The 16,964-nt window shown below is 44.9% G+C and overlaps 1 protein-coding gene across 1 annotated transcript in view; it reads right to left on the reverse strand.

The window, feature by feature from the left end:
* Positions 1-165: 165 nt before the first annotated feature.
* Positions 166-16,964, reverse strand: part of LOC311266916 (3',5'-cyclic-AMP phosphodiesterase 4B-like) — a 56,691-nt gene continuing 39,892 nt past the window's right edge. Inside the window, exons 9-18 of the mRNA XM_084369601.1 lie at positions 13,994-14,106; positions 6,313-6,406; positions 4,744-4,952; positions 4,563-4,661; positions 4,031-4,195; positions 3,622-3,721; positions 3,297-3,451; positions 3,064-3,186; positions 2,785-2,967; positions 166-2,698 (exon numbers count right to left, since the gene is read on the reverse strand). Of these exons, the coding sequence (XP_084225727.1) occupies positions 2,360-2,698; positions 2,785-2,967; positions 3,064-3,186; positions 3,297-3,451; positions 3,622-3,721; positions 4,031-4,195; positions 4,563-4,661; positions 4,744-4,952; positions 6,313-6,406; positions 13,994-14,106 (1,580 nt within the window). The 3' untranslated portion in view covers positions 166-2,359. The remainder of the gene's footprint in view (positions 2,699-2,784; positions 2,968-3,063; positions 3,187-3,296; positions 3,452-3,621; positions 3,722-4,030; positions 4,196-4,562; positions 4,662-4,743; positions 4,953-6,312; positions 6,407-13,993; positions 14,107-16,964) is intronic.

Genomic DNA, 16,964 nt, shown 5'->3' on the forward strand with positions numbered 1-16,964 from the left:
GTAGGATCACGTGTGATTGTGGCTTTAAAGATTAATTTGAATGTTATTGTGCACCTGAAGAAACATACCTGGCTGCTTTCATCATCACTTCTTCTCAAAGTTGATGAAACAGCTTTGAGACGAGGATAAAGTGTTGGTTTGATCCAAAAACACACAGACCAGAACTTTTCTGTAATACATGCCCGTTTTAATAATCTGATAGAAAACATTTGTTGAGCACAACATACACCATTTGACCATATATTGTGAGGAAAACACTGAAAAAATAGTTTTGAAACCACGTCATATATTTCAGCAAATATTCCTGTAGCTGTACAATGACCCGTCACCGTACACAACATACTGAGTAAATATCCAGCCTTCATAATCCGCTAGGAACAAAAAGACAAAAACAAAAGCCAGACTTCTTCTGCACCTCGGCGAGGTGTTGTTGTCGCTTCAGACTGCACAAACGATTTCTGGCTGCGATCTTAAAAACCAAAACAGACATTTCAAATTGTCAAAATTGAACTGCATAACTTCATGTTACGGTCTCATAGCAAAATAGCTTGCGAAATACATTAAACTGGAAACCACCAGACGAGTTCAGTCAAAGTGTGATTTGACATGTGGTAGTGCATATAAATAATAACAAATATACAGGGAATATTAACAATCAATATCAATATTATCATATCATATACAAGAATAAGATAATAAATACACTGTTACAAACAGCTGAGGGGTCAGCACAACACAGCCGGGTGCAACAAGATTGTGCGACTCTGTGAATACTCACATACACACTCACATGCACGCACTCGCACGCTCACACACACACACACACACACACACACACACACACACACACACACACACACACACACACACACACACACACACACACACACACACACACACACACACACACACACACAGAGGAGATATCATGTCATGACACGATATTGACCCCTTTTATTCTGAAGGTTGCACCTTACAATGTGGTACCTTTAAGGTAGCGTTGGACAGATCGGCAACCAGCTGCCGAGCCGTCGACGTATTCAAAGTGCTGGGATAAAAACTACAAGATACTACGATGAATCTATCACTTAACAGGTGTCTGTTTAAAATGTGCACACAGTCTTACAGTCATTCAAAGTGTACAGCACGAGAATGGATTGCTGTTAACCACAAGAGGTGTGTGAGCTCATGAGATGGGGAATCACGAGGTGGAAACAGATTTTTCCATGCTGGAATAACTCAAAACACAAGGGAGCAGATCTTTTAAACCTTTGTCTTGGATATTTTTGGCAATATTTCACTTCCTAACTTTTCCTTCAGCTACAGAAAGATGTGAGGGATCAATTTGGCTTCTGGTTGGAAGTTTGATTTGTTACACTAGTGACTCTGAAAAGCGTGGGATCACACTTTTCAGAGGTGGCAGTGAAATCATCAAAGTGCTTTCTTTACAGGATCTTTGGAATTTTTTCTTTAGATGTTTTTGGACTCAAAAATCTGAAGGGAATCTGACCCGTGAGTTATTAAATAGCTTATGAAATGAATTATTGGAACAAAATTAAATTATTTTGGTTTTCCATGTTTACTGTGATGTTTCCTGTAAGTTACCGATGCGCTCCACCTCTCCATCCGATGCCACAAAGTGCAAATTGTGCTGGGAAGTCAGCTGATTTTTAGAAATACATCCACCGGACGCTTTTGTGAGAACAAGCTTGTACTATTGCCAGAACATTAGGAAGACTGTGTGAGACAAATGTGTCCTCTTTTTGTAGAAAATCTGACACATTTTACAGCTACATGAACGTGTTCAATAAATTATAAAAACGCTTACAAAAAGACACGGTTGTTAAAAAAAAAAAGGCACACACATTTTTCTCTTTTAGACAAGTGTTAGAAAAAAACAACTTGGTTACAATAAACTTGTTGACCAGCAGTTTTGGTTGGACACTTTACGAGGTGGCACCCGATCCCGACAAAACATACAAAGAATCTAAATGAACATAAAAAACATCCTGAAGTGCAAGTTTGGATTTTTTACTAGTCCCAGTACACGGATACACATTGTCCACTTCACGTTCTTTGTCTGTGAGAACCAAGATTCATCCCCCCGACTCCGCAGTCCGACAGTAGTCCCTTCTTTAAAGAACAGACGCTACGCTCTTCCAGCTCCCGTCTAGGCGGCTCAAAAACAAACTGCCACAGGGTTTCCAAGCCTTGTTTGCAGGGGTGCCCCACATTCAGTCAGGCCCTCTTTGCCAGGCAGCTCCGAAGAGCCAGATTGCAGGATTGCTCCACTGCAATTAAAATGATTTCAGCCAAAAACAGCAGAAACTGCTGCACTCTTAGAACAGCGTCAGTTCAGCTATGTTTGGTCGCGTGTCGCCGTGTCCAGATCAGTCGGATGGTCTTCCAGCGACACGCTGTCGGCTGTCTCCATCATCCTGCTCTCCCCGTCTCCATCCTGGTCGTCCAGCGTCAGTTCAAACTGGAATTTACTCGTCACCGGTCCCCCCTCCAACTCCCCGTGTGGGCCGCCCTCCCCATCGCTGGTGTAGAAGGGAGGGGAGGGGCTCTGGGGGATCATGCTCTGGTACCAGTTCCTGTTGTCTTCCAGCGTGTCTAGGATGTCCTGGGCGTCGGGGTGGACCAGGTCGGCCCATGTCTCCCACAGAGGGTGGACGATGTAGTCGATGAAGCCAACCTAGAGAAGAAAGGATGATGTCAGTAACAATAACAAAACATTTTATTAACTTGCTGCTTTTGGAGTTTGATGTGTGTGTTCTCTACCTGTGTCCTCTCCACTGAAGCTGTGTGTTTGTCGCACATGGGGCTGATCTCCATCCCCCTCTCCCTCTCTCTGTCTCCCTGGTGGAAGAACTCATCCATGATCCTGTCGGTCCACTGCCGGTACAGATCCAGAGGCTTCGTCGGGTTGCTCAGGTCGGCACAGTGAACCATGTTACGCAAAACCTGCAGAGAAATAAAATATAAAATTTAACTCTCTTGCATCTCTTTCATGCGTTCCAGACTGTCTGCATCATGTGTTTGTACAAGCGTGCCTCGTACCTGCATCCTGTCTGTGTAGTTGTCCAACAGCAGCACTCCAGAGCTCGTCACCTTCTTGGTTTCGACCATCGTCTTCAGATCAGCCAGCAGGCTCATGTGTTTGGACATGTCCGTTGCCAGTACCTGGAAGAGAGCGAGACACGGGGGAAATGATGTAAGAAATGATTCAGGGAGGAAGCAATAAAGTAGTCAAGACATCACTCGCAGCTTCACAGAGTAATGTTTCCCCTCACCATGTCTATAACCATCCTCCGGAGTGTTTGCCTCTGCTTCTTGGTGAGGTTTTGGAAGATGTCGCAGTTGTCTTCCTGCAGCAGTTTGAAGCCCACGGCCAGGTGGTGGTTCTCCAGCACTGACTCATCATTGTACATCAGAGCCAGCTCGGAGTCTGAAGGCAGAGGGAGGAGGAAGGAGGAACAGGGAAATTAAATGTAATGTCCCTAAAAAAACCCTTGTTGTTCCCTTTTAGACAGATCCCATTAAACCATTATATATATATTTCTGCCTATCTTGTAAATAAAGACTAAATAAAAACTGTGTTTTTGTGAGAGGACTCACTGGTGTTGATGAGGAACTGGTTGGAGACTCCTGGATGGTCCACGTCGTGAATGGCTGCGGCGAAAATGGCTGCCAAGATCTCCAGATCAGTGAAGACGGCCTGCGTTTGAAGAGGAGGAAGAACAATAAAGAAATGAGCTCAATGAATGAACTTGCCAAACGAGGTAAGGTATTAGGCAGCGATCTAGAGGCCGGTCCTTCCACATGTCATCCTCTCAGGCATGCAGTTTCATGCTAAACTGCACGTCATGCCAGTCACCTCATTAAATCAAAGTAGCCTGAGAAAAAGGTGTGGTGGTGATGCCACATGGTAATGGTGTCACGTGTTTATTCTATGACGAACCGGAGCTGAATTTGAGGATATAAACTATCAAAAATGTAGCTGATATAATTTGTGTCTGTGACTTACATCCAGTGCGGGCGTGGACAGGAGGATATGAGTGGACTGTGCTACATCAGCGGCGTGTAGGCTGTTGTGGTAGGCCACGTCGGAGTGATAGTGGCCCTCCAGGGTCAGCATGAACGTCACAAAGGTGTCCGCTGGAATCTTGAACGTCCTCATCAGGTCTCGCTCCTGCGTGCGACACACGGAAAGAAAATGAGACAAAGAAGACCATCAACCGTTAGAAGTGATTCCTCACCGAAAGAGCGCTACTTTCAAGCGTCTCTTAAATTAGACTAATGATCTGACCTTAAAATCAATTCTGAAACCGCTTTCGGCAAATTGTGAATCATATACGACAGAAAAGGGCTGGAGATGAATACATTTTATCTCCTGCCAGGGTGACTCACAGCTACAAATCAATTTCAGTGGCTAATGTCAATCTAGCAGATGTTCCTGTAGTGACACTGACAGAACATACTGTACACACTGCCTTCTATAGCCGTGTGTGTATGAACGCTTTCACACTTTTTTAATGTGACGAGGAGGTGGCACTGACCTGAAAGATGGTGTACATGATGGCTGTGAGCGGTCGGTTATGGGAATGCTCGGCAACTCTGAAGATATTCAGGCCCCATTTGTTGATGTCCTCCAGGTCCTATCAGAGAGCAGACTGTGAGCATCTCAGCCAATCACACGATATTCAAGTCATTATTGTGCACAATCTCTCCATTGCTAACCTTCGACAGCAGCTCCTCCTGGTCTGTCTTGACCCCGAAACGATTGCTGGAGCTCCCGGAGATGCTGGGCGTGTGGCTGACCTTCCTCACCCCGCTGATCTGAGTCATCATCCCACCCTGCTGCTGCTGCTGCTGCTGCTGGCCCTGCCTCCTCTTCCTTTCCCTCGACTTGGGAACCGGACACGGAAGCTCCAACTCATTCTGCTTGTCTGGATAAAAAGGAGACAAAAGTAGAGGGGAGACAGTTAAAACGGTGGTTTTCAGACGAGGCTAGGGGATGTCATGTTAATCTGGGCTTGTTTGCCTCTGTACTGAGTAGACGAAGTTAACATGGGGAGAGAGTTGACCTTTCACACCTACGTGAAGACACATTAAAGCTGCACTGACAGCTGTTTAATTAGCGAGCAATCATTGAGTTACTTTGCTAAAAATACTTTTCCCTTGACAGCAAAAAAGCGGCAAAAATGAAAGATTAAAGAACAAATATTGACATATAAACATGACAAGATTGTAAAACATAATGACAAAGGGCCAACAAGTGCTAATGAGGTGTTGAATTATGACAATGCTCCACTGCATTCTGAGAAACGCCTTGTGATAATAATCCACAGAATCGTGGAAAGCTGGCTCACGTGAAGCCAAAATGTTTTGAAAGGGAGGGACCTGTTAGGATGCAGGTTTGTTCTGTACATGTGATGCTCCATGCAGCTGACAGTGTGCATGTGTGTGTCTGTGAACTAAACATATACTGCAGCAAGAGAAAAAAAAAATCTACCTCAGCTGCATCCTCCACAAAGAAAGCACAGGAAGAAAATGATCTCACTGCACCTGACAGGTGTTAGCTGCAATGCAGATGACAACAAAACCACAGAGCTTCAAAGATCAGCTCAGTTTCTCTCTGTGTGTTTGTCTCCATCACGCACAAATCTCTTTCACTGCACCACTTCTATTGTTAGGCGTAGTGTCTCCGCCATGCAGCCTCTCTTCCCTTTTAGGTGTTTGCTCCTCTGAGGCGAGAGGACGGAGGCGTGTTTACGAGCAAGAGCAGGGACATGAGTGCACACAGCCCTGATAAGCTTGCTGTCTGGGTGTATGATGGCGGTGAGCTGGATGGAAAACCTGCGGGGCAGACTGGCTGTTTGCTGGCTGCCTGTGAGTCATGAAACGCTGGCGGGCGTCTCAGAGACAAGGAAACACTGCTGTCTTCCTGATGAATAATGCAGAGTCTATCTGAACCTGATGGCACTGAATGCACACAAACATTCTCCCTCTCCCCCTAATTGCCCCCAATCTCACCAGAGGGAAGTCTTCCCTGAGTACAACCCCCCACCTCCCCTCCCTCACTCTAAATCTCTCTGCAGTCAGAGCGAGGCGAGGGGACTCTCTGTCTCTCTCCTACAGACCAGATCAGACTGGTTTGAGAGCAATGGGGCACACCAAGTTTCTCTGCTACCTAGCACATGCTTTGGGTGCCACATGCAGACATGGTGTGGCATGTGAAGATACAATGCATACTTCAACGTGTGTACGTGCAGTTATTTGTGTCTGAATACGTGCTGCAGTGCTCACCGAGGAAGGTGTTGGAGATGTACTCTGACACTTGGTTGCCTGAGCGACTCATCTCAGACAGGTGGCTTAGCTCCCGGTTCAGCATCCTCTTGAACTGAAGGCAAAAAAACAAAAGGAAGAGCATAAGGTTAGATGCTCTATACAAGGTCATACACATTCATTACATCATTATCCTGCTGTTTCCGAGCAGAAGAATTAAGCATTTCCTGTTATTTTCCACTGGAGGAGAATGGCCTCGTGTTTTTTTATGCGCCATATAAGGTCTGTGTTTATGTCTCCTTGGTCCTGGTTTGAGTTAGTCACTGAGACACTTGACAGCCGAGCATTTCAACAAACAAAACACAGAAGTGCAGAATATTCAGTGTCGTCATGGTTTTTTGCTGAATTCTTGCGAAGGAAACAAAATGACACGCGAGGATGACAAGAATTACTCTAATCAAACACTTCCAACTGTGTGACCAACACATGGCAGAACTGGAAGAATCTGAGACATTTCACCAGCTACAACAAAATGACATGAATATACAGTATGTTCACACACTCACACACACTCTCACACATTCACACACAGTCCCATCTATACCAGATCTCCTCTGGGACACACCTTGATGTATCCCCAGGACACAGAGAACAGGTAGTTGGCCTCAGGCATGGTGCTGAGCTGTGCTGAGCCCCTGGCGCTCCCCAGCAGAAGCCCTCTATGCTCCTCTCTGAGTGGACCCCAAGGCTCAGCTCTGAGCCCTGCAGCTTGAAGCTCAAAGTGCCACTGAATCCCTCGCCTTCCAATGGTCGACTACAGTAAAAACGCCCCAGCTGAACTCTCCAGAGGGGCTGCGGCAGACCCCTACATCCCTGGCCAAATGCGCCTCCTCATAGCTCCCCACCGTTTTCCAGGATCGCAAGCAACTGGCGAGAGTGATGGAATCCCCCTGGACGCAATCAATATTTCCTTAGCTTCTTTTCTCTGGTCCGTCTGCCTAACCCTCTTTTGCCTCCTGCCACCAATCCGAATGTTCTCCAGGGGGGAAATCCAGCCTTACCCCAGCCCAGACTGAGCAAGGCAGGGAGGAAGGGCAGGCTCTAAGACAGATGGAGAAAGGAAAGGAGGGACGGAGAAAAGCGGAGAGGAGGGGGGGGCGCTCTAGCTGTAGAGTCCCCTGTGGCAGAGAGGCTGATGGAGTCTCTCTCTCTCTCTCCCTTTGCCTCCCACCCTCTCTGAACACTGAGCCATGCACAGCACTGCAGAAAATTAGAGTTTGGGAGAATCCCCCTATCTCTCTCTCTCTCGTTCTAGCTATTTCTCTCTTTCTCCCTCACTCCTGTGCTCTCTGCAAACCCCCTCCCACTGTCTCTTTCAACCCCCCTCCCTTCTCGATCTGCTCCCCCTGCTCAGTAATGCAGAACAGATCCAACACATACTGCGCAATGCCAGGCTTCAAAGCACCACAGCATTTATCACATGGGTGAGGAGACGCTGGGTATTAATTTACCAGACTGGGGTTGAGTCTTTTTCTTTTTGTTTTTTGCACATTGCAGGTGCAGAACCATAAGCTGCTGCACACTCTTCAGTCCATAATCACTAGAGTACAATTTTTAAAGGTCTGATGTGAGAACATTGTGTTTCCTGACTCACTGCAGCGGTATTCTCTTCTTAGAAACGCAGATGATGGCAGACAAACAGATGAGAGAGTTTTCAGTCTGCCGCCCACCGGAGTACCACCAATTGCACGACAACCTGAACGCCATGGCAACAGAGTCACGTGGCCCACCCCTCCATCGTTCTCACGGTGGTCCCCACTCTAAACTCATTGCATCACATCACACACAGACACACAGGGATGCTCTGGATAGACACAGCTGGGCGAGACACACAGAAACACACAATCACAGATAGATGTTGCAGGGGGCAGATTCTGGTGCAAGATGGCTTTTCTTGTCAGGAGAGAGACGCACTAATTCAAAACCACATCCTAATCTTTATAATGAACACAATGGAATAATGGTGCAGTCAATTATTTTTCCTGAAAATGTGATTGCAATTTCCTGTTTTTATAAAGCCATTAAAAAAAAAAGAAAAGAAAAAAAAGGAAAAAATCAGCCACGATTGTGCCTTTTGCCAGGGCTCTTTTATTTCATACAATGGGGTCTTTTCTCTTCATACTGAACCAGACTCTCTCCGGTCTCAACAGCTGTCTAATAGCTGTCAAGTCGACAGCTAACATCGACTTGACTGTGAAACCTGAATACCACTTTCAAAGCGTTGGCTTTACTCAAAACCCAGACCGCCAGAGGCAGTCCATAAAAATCAAAGAGAGCTCGTAAGGACAAAAATTTGAGCTTGGAATCAGACGGCTTTATTCCACTCAAAGGGAACTCGTAATTGGTTCTTTAAAGCGGCGGAAAAGCGTGGATTAGCGTGACCTCTAGGAAATGAATGAGGCACAGAGCCACATGTCAGTCACCCGGGGTCATGTAGTTCAGTGCAGACACACAGCATACGCTCAAGGCATGGTGACGAGTCTATGAGTGTTCTCAGGAGACTAGATTACTCAATGGATAACGTTAACTCATACATCCTTTTACGTTAGCAAAGAGCGCGCACACTCAGAACAAACCCCCTGTTTGAGGCAACAGAGAGAAGTTACAGCACCATAAAAAAACTTGCGGTTAGTTCTCAGAAAAAGAAGTGATGAAAACAAGTTTGAATATTCAAAGTAGGTGCACACACGTTTCAGTGCCACGCAAAAAACAGCAATGTAAATGATATGTTAGGGGTGTAAGCCAAAACACTATTTACACCTGAACTCATTTAAATTAACACTAAAAGTGTAACAAAGTTTCTTAAGCCAAATATGTCACCACACTACACACACTACTCTACTTTTGTCTTACTGACCTGAATCCAAAAACAAAGAAGACAAGAAAATCTGTATGTAATAAGTAAAAAAGATGAAAAAAACAGCAAAAACAATATTTAATCATGTTTGTAAAGAAATGAATTACCTTAGTTCAAATCAATCTATTCTTCATAAATCATACTCTCCATTAGCAGACTGCACGGCAGGCAGCACCATGTAAGAAGCTCCAAAACCAACTCACCTTTTTCCAACTCGTAAGCATCTCAAAGTTCTTCTTCTGCTTTTCAGAACAACATAGTCCCATTGTCACTTCACATAAAAAAACAAACAAAACCAAAAAGAAACGCCGTAAAAGTTCTACGGGCAATAACTCTGTCCTAGGCTCTTGCCTGCTTCCTCTCTCTCTATTCTCTTTTCTCAAGTGGAGTCAGGCAGGAAACATATAGCGATAAAGCTGACTTGACTGACTGGCCTACACAGTCTAACCAGAGACCGATGGCTCCTCCCTCCCACACAGGCCCGAGCATGTGTCCCCACCTACTTCCCCTTTTCACTTGATAAACTAATTCACTGAGGTCACTTACTGGTAGACATCCTGCTTCCTTACAGGGCCTCAGGCAACAACTAACATACCTGAGCTAATCACTGAAAAGTCCCAGATAACTTTAGCAGACAGCCATGCGGATGTATTGCTGAGGAAAAATGATGTGTATGTATTTGGGAAGTTCTTTAAATGTTGGCTCAGCTCTTACGGCACACTTTGAGCTCAACTGAAACTGAAACAGAATTGGGATTGCACAGGAACATCTTCTTGCAATACCTCAGCTGTGCAATCTGGCAAAGTCCGGAGTGATCCAATGCTGCCTCTGTCCCGTGTGTGGTTGTTTACAGTGTCAACACACTGTGGATTATGCCTCGTGAGTTGTTTCACAGTTTAGTAACAGTAGAAAGACACATTTCCTAGAAGGTGATGATCAAAACTAGTTAAGAATAGAGTTACAGTAAGAGCAGGTTTCATATTTACTTTCCTCATTCTGGCTTATTTTCCATGATAACAGCAGATTACAGAGGTAAGACTTTTAATTACAATTAGGCACCATAATCACTGCTGCAGCTCGGCTGATCTCCTTACCGCCCTTTCAGTCAAACTGAATCACAACTCTATAATTTAATATCCATTGCCCCTGCTACGGCTACAGACCCACCACTACATCTGTTTCAATAATTTTGTCATTTTTTCCCCTCTGAAGACGGCGGCGCTTCAAAGCTGAAGTGACCACACGTGAGTTAAAGTTTCCTACTGGCTCGCACTCTGCTCGGGGGCTCGCTCGCACGCAAACCCGCAAAGCGCTACACTCCTCTAACTGGATTCAGATGGCAGTGTTTGTCCAAGGCCGTCACCGGCATCAGCATGGAAGTGTGGCGAGGCTAATGATAGTGAGGGGCAGGGAAGCAGCTCCCTGTTCTGAGGTCACGGCGACCAGGCTGGCGGTCAGCAGGGTGTGTGGTCCCGTAGTCCCGGATACACCTGCGCCCTTGGACACTGAAAGTGGAGACACCCTGGTTTTGATCATGGGTTCAATTACATCCTCTCTGGTTCCGAAAAGAAACGGGCTCTTTGTCAAACATTACGTCATATAAATGTTGGGAGGGAGCACAAGTCTGCAGATGCTGCATTAATGGTGCAATAATGAAACCATATTTGACAGCAATTTAGCAATAAAAGATGAAGAGACCAATAATTGATTTCTTTCCTTTCCTGTACAATTGCACAACAATTGAGCACACTGAGGAATCAAAACTGTGACATCATTAACTGTTGTCCTCTGCCCTTTCCAAAACAGAATTGGTCAACAATGCTTAGTGGTGCTACTGGGTCATAGTGAGACTCTGACTCACGGTGAACAATGTGCCTGGCCTGTCTGACCAAGCGGCTGTGTTGCTGCATGGCCTTGTGCTCATTGTCCCGACAGTCCCAGTGACGCGGTTGTCTGTAAAGACTCAACCTGGCTGCTTGGTCAAAAGCGCCGCTATTGTCGTCTGGTAACCAGGGAGCAGAGGAGAGGGGGCAGCGGGGGGCAGGGGAAATTGAGAGACAGGAAGCTGGTGTCACGGTCACAGTCACCCGTCACGGTCTGACAACACCCCTCCCCATCCCAATCCTCCCTCAGACCACGGTGGAGAATGAAGACGGAAATGGACAATGCCACCCTGGGTGTTTATAATCTGACGCCGCCGTACAGTCTCCACTGTCTGCACAGGGGTTGAGTAATAGTGTGCTATGTACAGCAATTTGGTTGAGCTCTGCACAAATGAAATACGCCTGAAAAACTTTTATGTGCATCAAAGCAAAGGGGAAGTAATTAGTTCTAAATAGTGGCTTGGTGTCATCTCTGAGTACCACAATGTGTTTATTTATATTCACTTAAACCAAACCGGAAAGCTGACGTAAATATCCAAAACAAAATTGAAATAAAATGCTGGATTTAACTCATCTATGAAGCCAACTGCTGAGAATGGTTTCTTTATCTATTTAGCTATGCTAGCAGTGTTCTCTCAAAATGGAAATGTCTTGACATTCATGGTGCCCAGAGGATCTTCCAATGACTTTGGTGATCCTCTGACCTTTCTCTCTACCATCATCATGTGATTTACATTTTAGTTTTTTAGTAAAACATGTTTTAACCTATTTGGATGGGATAATTTGCAATAACTACATATCTGCAAACTTAAAGACATTCCCAAGCATGTTCAGATGTAATTACTTGTTAATTAGCAGATGTTAACATGCTAGCACGCTAAATTAAGATGGTGAATATTGTAAACATTAAAACTGAGCATGGTAAAATTGTCATTGTGAGCATGTTAGCATGCTAACTGGCATTTAGCTCAATGGGCCGCTAAACCTAAAAACAGCCTCACAAGGCTGCTAGTATGACTGTAGATTCGCAGTCATACTAAAAATGATTGAATTCTCAGTTAAGTTTATGGTTTCAATACATTGATGTTATTTTGGATGGTAAAATGTATAGTTAAACTCTAAAATATCCTACCTCGTGCACGTTTGCTTGAAAAACAAATGTTGATAACCATATTTGAGGGATCAATGCAAAAAAATTTGTGTTTATGTATATAAATATGGTATATAAATATATCAGCTGATATATTGATATGAGAATAATGGCATCAGCCCCAAAAAATCCAGTGTCAGTTGGGCTCTAGACAGTATTTTTAAGTTTAGCTAGAAGAATAATGGTGCTACATCTGAGCTATTTAACTTGCTAACATTTGTGTTAGCAATTCTAGATTTGCTCAATGGTTTCACTGGTGCTAGCTGGTGAAATAAAAATGGTAACATGTTTTGGTTTTGATTGACCAAACTGCAAAAGTGCCCACATACACACAATATTGTACGTGATTGCACATTTTTCAGCAAAGCAGTAAATTCAGTTCCACAGAGAGCAATGAGGATATAGCACATTGTACCTGGGTAAACCTTTAAAGCTGGTATGAACTTTCCTCTAACAAGTCCTCATTTTCTCTGTTAATCTTAAACCACACTCTGTACAAACTTATGTTAGTCAGTTTAATGTGACCTTATATGATGACGTCAAAAGAGTGGACCAATGTCCCACTGAGCTCAACCTTACAACATCCACATCACGCTGAAAATGAAAGACAAATGCATCTGTGTGCAGTTAAAAATCATACTGCACGCACATCTGATGCCCGGCTGGTTGTGTAACATACCGTGTGTTCAGATAGTTTGAATGAGGTGAGGAAACAGAAGCAGAACAGCACTTCCATAGAATACAGGCTATTCAAACATTATACAGTAATCATGTATGCAAAACAGACACTCCTCATTTTTTATTTTCTTCTTTACAAGAGATCCATAAAATGATGCCAGCTCACACACTACCACAGAATGGCTGTTACTTTGCAAGTGCGTCAATGTGGTAAAAAGCAATTTACATTTCGCATACACTGTGCAAAGTGACGACCACGCTGTCTGCAACAAAATCCAATTGTACAGCTGCACAAGTTCAGGCTCAATGTCATGACCTCTGATAACTATAACATAATATAGACAGAATTATAATTTTGTAATACTGAACAGCTGATTGATCTGTAACTGAACCTGTGAAATTATTGTCATTGATCTAAAGTTTGTTAATTTGGGTATGGGAGACATGGCACTGTCAAGTGGGGGTATGGCGTGTTTCTTGGAGGTCTTAGGTTGATTAGCATCTCAGTAGATAGTCCAGGGTATGACACAGTTAAATATACTAAGAGTTTAAGTTGCACGGTATGATGTGATCATAAATATCAGTCATTAAGAGTGTATCTGTGATTATTTGACAACTTTTTAACCGTGTTATTTAGAGATTAAAGTATCTCCTATGTGAGTTGAAAATCTCATCTGATCTCTTGCACTCCAACATTTACAAGATTTGACCTGAGATCCTCTTTGAATAATTCCATTAAGCCAGTTGTCTAAAATATGAAAGTGAAACGCTGTGTTTGGAAGTGAAATGTATCCTCCATAACAGGCAGCTCAAATGAAAATCCATAACTGCATTTCCATAAACAAAAGTCCCATGCAACAGAGGACAGACTTAGTCACATTATATTGGACGTAAGAATGCAAAAACTTCCTAACAACTTCACAAACGCACTGTTTGCACACATATATATGTGTATGTACGTATGTATGTGTGTATGTATGTGTGTATGTATGTGTGTATGTATGTGTGTATGTATGTATGTATGTATGTATGTGTGTATGTATGTATATCTATAAAAAGGCTAAATTGTCCTACCTTGTTGGAGGCCATGTCGCTGACTGAGCGGTAGGTCTGGATGGTCTCCAACTGGTCCAGACACCAGTCCAGCTCCTCCATCGTCTCCATAGCCAGCTTCTGGTAGGATTCATCTGCCAACAGACACATGGACACGTAATCAGGCCCGAGAGGATCCATGTCCATAGCGGAGCCCCCCGAGACCATGCATTGAGGTCCGAGGGTCCCAGAGTGGCTTGATCTGACAGAGGACTGGCCCGTGGGACATCCGGGAGACGCGGAGGAAGAGGGGGAGGTGTGTACGCAGAGCTCCTTCATCTCGTTACGCTCCACCACCTCAGAAAAGTTCAAGGAAGTCGTGCTCTCAGACAAACTGAGGCTAGAGTTACTGTTTGCCGACTCTCTGTAGTCTCTTTCAGTTCGTACCCCCTCTTTCCCTCACCCTCGTGTGCGCTTCAAAACCCCCTCCCACTCGGTCTGGTTCCCCCGCCCTCTCTCAGGCTCTCTCTCGCTTGCTGCCCCCCCCAGTACCACTCTGCTGAACTAGTGGCGTGCAAAGTAGGCGGTCTGCTGCCTCCTGCTGTTGATGTGCCTGTGACCCCCCTCCCATTTAAACACGTACAAATGTTGTGTACATACCGTTACAGTACACAAACCCACTGAATGAAGAGGGGCTTTTGGTAAAAGATTAGATTTTAATCTTTTGCTTTTGGCTTAGCTTTTTTATGCCAAACAATTGCATCTCTATGATATCTAATACATCAAAACTATGGGGAGAAGAAGAAGAAGAAGAAGAAGAGAAAGGGAACAAAGAGGAGTAAGAGAGACAAACCGACATGAACTTATTTGATGTTACACTGCTGCAAAGCCAACCGCTTAAACCCCCTCCACTCCCGGTGACTTCCTTTCTGAAACATGCAGACCACTTCAAGGCTGTACTCTGCTGAACTGCAGCAGCAGCTCACACCACACCACCGGGCTGCACAAACTGGCTCTCTCCTCTCTGAATCTCTCTGAGGGAGAGAAAAAAATTATATCAAACACCAAACTCTGTGTTTGCACAAGCAACACGAGAGGCAAACTTTGACTCCCTGAGTTGGGGGGAGGCCAGGCCAGGGTCTCGCTGTGTGCCAAAGAAACCAAAGCACTTCCTCTTTGGCCCTGAACTCACACAAAACAAGGAGCGGAATTACTGAATGGCGGAGTGACTGCTGAGGACAACCGTAGCTGTCATTCAATGAAATCGCTCTGTTGTTAGCAGCTGTCGCTCACATGTGGCAGGCACAGACGTTTTAGAAGGAAAAAAGCGGTTTATGAGAAATGCACTGAGATGATAAAACATGAGGTAACAAATTAATAAGGAGCGTTCTCTGATTTACAGGGGAGACTGTTGATTCAACAAATTTCAGCCTGGAGGAAGGGAATGCTGAACGCATCTGGATCTCCCCCACCTTCCTTTTTCTATGGAAAAGACTGATCTCTACTTCATAGGGCTTCACACATGGAAGAAATTTAGCCCATATGCTTAGCACAACAGGACAGCCAGCGTGCTGCTCCCCAATTTACGTCAATATAGTGGATCAAAGCACTTCAAAGCACAGTGATGGCGCACAGACTCTGAACCACCGGTGTTTAACAAAGAACTTCAATGAAATTTTGAAAAATAAATGTGCCTCTGAGGAAACCTCCCACCATTGAACGATAGCAGAACAACGTGATGACAGTGACTCTTCTGAATCCAAAAGGAGGGTCAAGTTTCAACCTTTTAAGCCTGACTGTGGTTTTATAGAAATCAGGCCACTGGCTGCTCAGATTACACGAGTGCGACTGCTAGCACTAGCCTCATTGCTCAGGTCAGACCAATTTTCCTTTACTTCAGCTCCAGGTTGGACAATTCAAAGAACCCTTGGCTACAATATACCGCCAGAGGCCAAGCCTCGTGGTCCAAACTATTCACAGGAACCACCGGCATCCAAGCCATGTAAAAGTCAGTGACATGGAGCAGAAATCAAAGCAGCTCATGCACGAGGCTGTTGAAACAGGGTATATACCAATATGCGGCCGCTTGAGCCATAGGGGCAGGAGACATTGCCAAGAAGGTGCAACCACATCCTGCCCCCCATTCCCTCCAATGAGTGCATATAGAGACATTAGACATTTTAACAGGGAAGTTGGGAAACATCAAAGGCTTGGCTTATCCACGCTGCCTGTATGACCGGGATTCAGGTCATTTTGAAGCTGGCGGCTGATTTATATACTCAGTCCAGAACCTGATGGCAGTAAAACCCCTCAGATGTAGAACAAAAGTTTACTGGTTTCAGTATTTGGCTTCAAACCACTTGCCTCGAGCAAGATTACTGAAGCAGAACATTATTCATCTGTTGTGTTGCCTAAAACTGACAACAGCTGGACCTGGGGCCACGCTTCTCAACATGAATCATGTTGTTAATAAGTATGTTTGAGTCGAAGTTGTGATTAAGACAAAGTCTTGCACACACATGCACACAGTAGAAGTAGAAGGAACCTGCTGAATCCATCATGAATACTGTGTGCTAAATGGGCTGACAGACATTTCACAATGTCACCAGTCAAAGGTGGCGTGACGCACTTTGAGTCTGAAAAACCTGCTCCCAGACAGAGTGCGAGGTACTTTTCCAGCCTGTTTTTTTAGTCTATTTTTTTTTCTTCTGTGAGTCCTAATGCTTTGGCCATATGCTGGAGGCTGCCGAGAGGACAACAGACCTCAGTGTGCAGACAGACCCCGTCTGCCTCCCCTCTCTCTCCCTTTTCCCTCCAACTCTCTCCCCTATAGGGCCACAAACCGGCCTCTGTGAGAGCCATCAACTGCACCAACGACCAAGGCTGGGCTCAATACCCCTCCACCCCCAACCCCTCATTCCCGCCCAGGACACCTTCCGCTCACATCCACCTCACACTGCCCCTCTCTGTGCTCTCAACCTACCCCCCAAAAACCTGTTTCCCTCGCTGTCTG

This window comes from Pagrus pagrus, assembly GCF_965226575.1.
Source record: "Pagrus pagrus genome assembly, chromosome: 12".
NCBI classification, from domain to species: Eukaryota; Metazoa; Chordata; class Actinopteri; order Spariformes; family Sparidae; genus Pagrus; species Pagrus pagrus.